Here is an 8,404-nt window from a genome sequence, read left to right on the forward strand (position 1 = left end):
AATTTACATCTAATCCTTATATTCACATCCTTATCCTTCATATTCACATGACCGTTGTACTAGAAATAGTACGTACCAGCTACCCAAACTCCTTCTTCGGTAGTCTTACAAGTTTATAATTGTTATTAATCCATAAAATGCCAATTTAACCTGTATTTCTTAAAACTTTAATTATTTTTAATTTTCGTTTCAGACTAAAGTTTAGCTATAATTATTTCTGGAATCAAATGTGATAGATAAGTTAATTTTCTGTATTATTTTTAGTAATTCTGTGGTCGCTTTTAGTTTGCTTTCTTCCTGGTTTACAGACTACAAGATCAAGGAGGACTTGTTTCCTAATTGTTAACCTATTCTTGTCTGAGTGAAAATGAATCTTTTGATTCAATTTGTAGAAGTTGAAACTTGCAAGTAATTTGTTGTTTTGCTACTATTACTTCCTTTAAATTATAATTAAAATTGATAATAAGCGTATTCAATATTAGCGACTAAAATTGATAATTAACATGAATACAAGTCAAACCTTTTCTAGTTCGAACTTATATACAAAACTTTAAATTTTAGGATCGGTTGATTATAAAACTGCTAAGAAAATAATATTTTTGGCAATTATTTCTCTGTGTTAACTAAATAACAGTTTTGGACAAAATGTAATTGAAATTATTAATTACAGTCAGATATTGTTATGATTACTTTGGTTTAACTACTAATTGTAATTTTGGATCATTATTACAATTATTAGAGTTGTTCATCAAGTAGTTTAAAATTCTGATTTCATTTTTAGTTTCAAATCTAAGTAATTACTTTAAACCCAGCTCTGCTAAATAAGATGTTTTGGATAAGTATATAACCAGCCTGTTATTTTGTTTTCAATGATTAATTTAACAGTTGTTTGGTTTATTTAAACAAATTTAAAACCAAAAAAGGAGGGGTTTTAGAGAATTATAAATGCATAATTTAATAACTATTAATCTACATAATCTAATTTATATTTAGAATAACTTCTCTATAATTTGTTTGATGTGGTCAGAATTCATATCTCTGATAGTTATGAGACTTGAACCTTTCGAAACTTCGTAAAAATTATAATTTATTCAAGATAGTCATCAGAATCATGATTTACGCAAACCAATTCATACTTATACATAATGCAGAGTTTATGATTTAAATGCCATATTAAAAAATATATGTAGTTAAGATGTCAATGGTGAAAACGCTAGGTTGACGAAAACGTTTTCACGGTCATCTTGCGTAATCTAATCTAGTTCATGATTTGGCTGTTTAAGTTTTTTAACGTTTCAATTTTGTTTTATTCGTAGGATATGAACAGAAATGAAGTCTACCAGGTCAAGACTGTTAATATTATGTTTGTTGAAAATATTTATTTACGTGTTTTAAACAAATCTTTTTATTATAGTACAGATTAGATACGGATTAAAATTGCTGATCCTATGAGTAAAATATGGTAATATCTAAGTGATGTTTTATACACTAGAGAGTTACGTTTCATAGAGTCAACTTGTTTTATTTTTGTTGTTGAAATGAAAAGATAAGTTGAAATTAAAATAAAAACAGAACGCTTACGCCATGTTGACACTTTAATACGACACGAGTCTGTTTTGTTTCCCGATCAATAATAAACAACATAAAAGCAAAAATTTTATTTTCTCTGGTATAATACTCATTCAAAGAAACACGTTAATGTTTTATTAGTAATTTATTTGCTGAAAACGTTTTAGTCACAAATAATCACGCGGTGTATTGACGTAGATCCGTAGTGAAAACGGCCATGACTGCATATATAAATAATTGAAAACAACGCAATAATCCTTTTAAAGGATTCGAATACTAATGGTAGAGCTGCAAATAGCATTCTATAATATTTGAATAACAAGAGAGAACTTATAATATAGAAAAAATGAGTTTTCGTTGTTTCCAATAAGTCGTAATCTTGATAGCTTATAGGATACAAAGGTGTTTTGAAGATTGTAGACTTTTATTATTAAATAAAACATAAAATATTTTAAGAAGGATGAATTTTTCTAAGAATTGTAATATAGAAAAATAAGAAAAAGTCCAAAAATTAATACCGATTAATATGACGACAAGTAAAATTGCTCCAAGTTGTGAGCGCCACTGTTCTACCTTTAGCGTGGGTTAGTTTAGCAATAACCTCCACATTCTTAGCTCTGAAACGATATTATATTGTACCGCCTTTTACTGATATTTGTCAAACTTATGAATTTTGATAATTAATCTTTTTTTTTCTCTTCTGTTTAAGTTTTTACTTTTAATAGCGTCAGATTTAGTTACCTCCACACTATCTGTGATGTTTGTAATGTGATAGTTCCTCAAAATGCTTTAGCTGTTTTTTGTTTACCAGTTTCTTGAAGTGTCATAAACTTTAATTTGTTTTAAATTAGCAAATGTTTATTCTTTGAAATGTACTGTTACGTTCGCGATTGTCCAAATGGACCTAAGTCTTTGTTGAAAAAGAAAAAGGATTCTGACTTGACTAAATTTTTTCCAGCACCAGAGGTAACTATTCATTTTGTTATTTTTAAATTTATGTTTTTTAAACTTCACTTTTAGTTAATTTATAATAATGTTTTAATTTAGGATAAAACTCTACTAGAAAAATGGAGGAGGATAGTTCCTAAAGGGGAGAATCTGCTATGTCCAAAAGACCAACTGTGCGATTCACATTTTTTACCCTCTGAAGTGCTTTGGTTTACTGAAACTAAATTGCCCAATGGCAATGTACGGAGATTACTGCGTGATGAACCCATTCTCAGACCTGGCACCATTCCTTCTATTTTTCCTGCGGAAAGGCTGGAAAAAGAAAATGTAACATTGACTGTAAAAGAGAGACAAGAAACACCTAAACCTATTGTTAAGAATGTTCCTAGTATTGTGAAGGAAAAGACAGCAACTCCTAAAAGTATTGTGAAGAATACTAATGTAGCTGTCAAAGAGAAAATCGAAGGTCCCAAAAGTAACTTCAGGATTCGTTTCAAAGATCAAGTTGAGTCCTCAGGCAAAAGGAATCCTCAGGTAATTCAAAGCATAGAATATGATTAACATAATTGTTATTAGTTCCCTAGCACTAATCCAACATAGCAGGTGATTGTGTTCTCACAATGAGAAAATGGTTTATCATTGTTAACAGTTTTACCAATCATCATTGGATCCTTTGTTGTGTTCATCTCTTGACTAAGTGGAAGTCGACAACAATGATGTGAATAAAGCAGTAGTAATAATTGTAAGGTTGGGACTCACCTCAATAAATCATGAATAAATTATTTATTATGAGTTATTACTTCACCCACCATGTTGGAGTAGTGTTTTGGAACTAATTTTTTTTTCTGTTACTATCTTTTAATTTTTGTTTATTGTTGTACGATAAAAGTGTCCTTATTTTAATTTCGTTTTTTAGATACTGTATTATTAGAATTTTGAAAAGATAAAGCTTTTTTTATTGTAGAGCAAGAACTTATTATGACATAAATTGTTGTTCCTCTGTTTAGTATGTCCCTCCATAGTTGAAATATCAGTTTGTGTTTTTATTTAACTTAATGAAATTACTTTTTCATTTTTATGTACTCTTTGTTGTTAGCGTGTGAAGAGGAGGTCAACTGTTCTTGATGATTATTGGACAGATGATGAATTGACGCAGGTCCATAATCCAGGTATTTTATTAAATTACAACATATTTTATAGAATTTTAACATAATTTATAAGCATTAAGGGTTGATTTGATAATTTTATCTGAGTTATTTTGAGTCTTTAAGATTATTAAAGGTGTTGGACCAAGTACTTGTTCATCATTAGATGCCTTTTACAAAAAATAGTTTTTTAGATATCCAAGTTATTTTTTATACATGTATGGATGTATGACCGTAAGTTAATTTGAAATTGAGTATAACTATTTATTTATTTCCTGCCCACGTTTCAACTTACATTGTAGGTCTTCATCAGGACTACAATAAAAAGATACAAAGTTAGAGTTAACGTAAAGGTAAAAGAGTGGTACATTATTAACTAGACTAGAAGAGTGGGCAGATACATCAAAATATATATATAATTGAAAAGATCTCTTAATTTAATTCAATGAGGAGACATAATATCTTTTATAAAATCGTAAGCATAACATGCCAATGTCAGTTAGTTACTATTTTATGTATGTACCTGTTTATACAACATAATAATAATAATAATAATAATCTTTATTTATTCTGGGATTGATCCCTTTAGAATAATTTACAGGCGTTAAAATTAGGCTTTAGAGCCTTAGAGTAAATTACAAAATAGAGATGAAATTACAAGATGTCATAAAATAAAATAATACAATGAATTTAAAAATATACAAATAAAAACCATAATTAACAGAATATATAAAATAATGATAAAACAAATAAAATAAAACCATTTATCATATCATAAAACATAAGATGATTTCCGATAGTAAATAAAAAGAAAAAAAAATGATAAAAAATCAAATACAATTAAACTAAAAAGTAATAAATGAAAAGATATAATTTCTGCTGGTGTACATATTTACAATTATAAATGAAGATCTAAGACATAAAATACAGAAAATATATAAAGCTTTTTTGAAACTTTCAATTGTTATTCTTCCGGAATTGGGTGGACAGAAGGTAGTCGAAGATACAGGATTTGAAGATTGGAAGGGTATTAGAACTACGAATAAAGGAGAGAATAGAATTCCATAGGGAAGAGGAACGGATGAGGAAAGATCTACCAAAGGCTACGGTTCGATGGGCAGTTACATATAAGTCTGAAAGCCGTGAGCGGGTATTGTGGGAATGCACTGAGGACTTAAATTGAAGGAAATCTGAGCTGTACGATAGACGGCGGGATTGGATAACTTGATAGAGAAAGGAAGCAAGGAAATATTTACGACAGAAGGGTAAAGCCACTTCAACTCTTCATAAAATCGGGTGACAGAGGCGTCCCTGGGGACCCCAAAGATGAATCGTACAAAGCGATACAACATAGGTCCAAACGTCAGCAGAAAATAAATGAATAGTTTTTACTACTTTTTCTTCCTTCTTGACCGCAGCCCCGACCATCTTCAAAGTAATTTTTATTATGTATTTGTTTAATTACATTAACTGTGTTTTGAGATATTTATACCTACAATGGCGAATGGCTTCTAATAAAAGGAAGATGATCCGGGTACAGTCAAGGAAAAACTCATCAATTAGTTGCAAAACTATTTATTATGAGCCATTGTTTTGCCCCACGTTGCAGGGCTAAAAAAAAATAAAAGCACTTAAATGATGTAAACATAAATGAACAAAGTAAATGAAAAATTGAAAAGATGTATTGTGAAATGTAAAATTAAATAAGAATAATAAAAGGTTTTAGACAATTAATGAAAACAGATATTAAAAAAACAAATACAAAATACAGTACACTCTAAAAGTTGAAAAAAGGCGAGTAAAATTCTGCAACATGAGGCGAAACATTGGTTCCTAATAAATAGTTTTAGGAATATTGTGAGTTTTTCTTTGACCGCACCCAGACCATCTTCTTTTTATCATCATACGCGGTCAATCATCGATCTTCCAGTAAATAGTTTTTGTGAGGGTATAAGATTTTTTAAAAATGGTTTGCTATATTAGTTATACGTCTTTAAATCTTCAATCAGAGATTGTTCAATATTATTTTGGAGGATTATCATAAATAAAAAGTCAGTGTAAATTAAAATTTTTTTTTCACATATATTAAAGTAATCATCTTTTATAATGGCTGTGGTGATAAAATGGTTTTTGAGCTCTCTCAGTAATCTTGTTTACTCCTAATATTTTTTTTCCATTTCCAGCTGGGACACCTAGGGGTGCTGCTGGATCTATGAAGAAGAGGAAGACCGAATCATCTGGAGTAAGTACAAATGTGTTATTTTTTAAGAAGTTTAATATTTATATCATCTTTGTGTTTTCTATACAAACAAATAATAGTAGTGTTGAACACTTTTTGTTGTATTTATAGGTATAGTTGAAGATGATTCTGATAAAATGTAATGTTTTATCTGTACTCCATGTCCTGCCATATTGTCCTACCTTCTTAACTACCTTCCTAGGTATAGTTGAAGATGATTCTGATAAAATGTAATGTTTTGTTCGTTCTCCATGTACTACCATATTGTCCTACCTTCTTCTTTTCTTAAGTCATGAAAATCCATCTGGCCCATCCAGATTGTATTTTTTTTTTTTTGCCAAGACTCCCATTGGAGTCCTATACTGCCTAACCATGGTTGGGGGTCAAAGTTCTTCATTTTGTGGGACCGCAACTCAATGAAAAAAGTCAACGTCCCAGGCCGGATTCGAACCGGCACCACCAATAGACATCAAATTGGTAAGACTGTCTTAACCACTGAGCTATGGGCGGCCCTCAGATTGAATTTGTTTTCATCCCTAAAGATGTCTTTCTTCCACTCCTCAGTCCATGACATCAAATTACGAGTAAAGGTCATCCAGGCTAATTTGTGACGGGTACTCACAACTGGCTTTCTTTTCAATTTTTTCTAACTATTGTTTATGACTTTTTAAATAATCTTTGGACATTCCTTGGTTTTGTTTGAACTCCAGCTTCTTCAGCAATTGCACTTGCTGTTTTACAAGAGACTTGATATTTCTCTCGTAATATCAAAGCAGGGGGCCTCCCAGTAGAACAGTGGGTTCTATATGTCTCCCCGTGCCGAATAAATTTTGGAACCAATGAAAAACTGTTTGATTCAGCGAACTATTTCTCTACAACTCATCCCATCCTTGTGAAGTGAAGAAATCAAACGGCGCTCTTCTTCAGAGAAATATTTATTTTTTCCCATAACTCATGTTCTTTTTAGGTCTGTTTTGAAACAAATGCAACACTGCACTGAAGTAGAAATGGTATTTTAACAATTTCAACTCTAGAGGATTAAGAAAATAGAAAACAACAAGTATGCCTATCATTTTGATGCATATAAAATGTCAATATTTACTGATATTGGATTTAAAAAATCCTCAAGGTCTGAGAAGATTGTCCCCATTTCAATATCATAATTTATACTTTAAACTGTGCTTAAAAAAATATTATCAATCAATAATAAAGAAAATGTGAAAGATTTTTTTAATTTCAATGGGTGCATCTAACATTTTGACACAGTATAGGTCAACAAATTTTTTTTTTTTTTTTTTAAGGAAAACAGATCCTTTTCGTTTTTAGCATCCCTCAGATACTATTTTTCTAAGAAACTAAAAATTAGAAATTTTTCTCCTTTAATTGGAGGATTTTTTTTTATTCTGGTGACGATTCCTCATATAATTATGTCACATTTCAGCATACTTACCATCTTTGGAATGACACATGTTATTTATTTATTTAAGTGCTATTTTTGACCGGTACAAATAATCTAAATTGATAATTTATTACTAGATTAAAAAAAAAAAAAAATGCAAATTATTAGATAGTGGTATATTATTAAAATTAATTATTCATTTTATCAGTAAATAACAAACAATAAAAAAAAATTGTCATATGTGAGTCGTTGAGTCCAACAGTGATAGAAGTCAAAACTGGAGTTTTAAAATATTCAACACTTTAGCTGGTCTCAAACTTTTTTTTCGTCAAGACACCCTTTTTGGGCTAAAAAATTTTATAGCACCTTTTTTGAGGTAAAAAAATATAAGGTATTTTATAAATAAAAATGTGGCAGTAATAAAAAGGGTGTTTTCAATAAGTCTTTAATAAAGTAACATAAAAGAAAAGTCATATTTACTTTAAATTGGTTAGCATGAGAATGAATCACAGTAATTATTAAATTACTAGAAAAGGTGTTTTATAGTTTTTAGAAGGTTAACCTATATGTATAAAAATTATCAACTTTGATAAACTTATTTAAACCACAAACAAATAATAATATATTTTAATCAAAATAAAACACAAAATATCTATAAAAATATAAAATGTTTATACAGAAACTGTCCCAGTGCCTGACTTTTCTAGCGGCATGATCTAGCAGTGCTCTAACGCATTGCTACAAAAATGTGACCAAAATGGTCCTTTGTTTTTATTTTAATTTTATTTTCCACTTCTCTCATCACTTCATTTTATTAATTCCATTCTGTAAAATTATTCGCTTTATGTCATTCTGTTTATATTTGATTTTTTATTTTCTATATTCATTGGTTGTTATCTTGTTCTGTTCTTAAGACCCGATGAAGGCTAGAAACTCTGGCCGAAACGTTGGCACAATTAAATAAGTTATATCAACTTATTTGTGTTTAATTTTGACCGCACCCCAATCATCTTCTCCTCGTACAAGTCATCCACGGTCAACTATCTCTCATAATTAATAATTGAAAATTAATTTTGATATTTCGACCACTTTTATTCTCAATGG

At 29.6% G+C, this 8,404-nt stretch overlaps 1 protein-coding gene across 1 annotated transcript in view; it reads left to right on the top strand.

The window, feature by feature from the left end:
- Positions 1-2,131: 2,131 nt before the first annotated feature.
- Positions 2,132-8,404, top strand: part of LOC106682627 (enolase-phosphatase E1) — a gene marked incomplete in the record, with an annotated part of 62,639 nt that continues 56,366 nt past the window's right edge. The window contains 4 exon segments of the mRNA XM_067046027.1: positions 2,132-2,535; positions 2,617-3,051; positions 3,614-3,686; positions 5,846-5,904. Of these exon segments, the coding sequence (XP_066902128.1) occupies positions 2,440-2,535; positions 2,617-3,051; positions 3,614-3,686; positions 5,846-5,904 (663 nt within the window).

This window comes from Halyomorpha halys, unplaced genomic scaffold (assembly GCF_000696795.3).
Source record: "Halyomorpha halys isolate HHAL.00 unplaced genomic scaffold, Hhal_1.1 Scaffold24.1, whole genome shotgun sequence".
In the NCBI taxonomy this organism is placed as follows: Eukaryota; Metazoa; Arthropoda; class Insecta; order Hemiptera; family Pentatomidae; genus Halyomorpha; species Halyomorpha halys.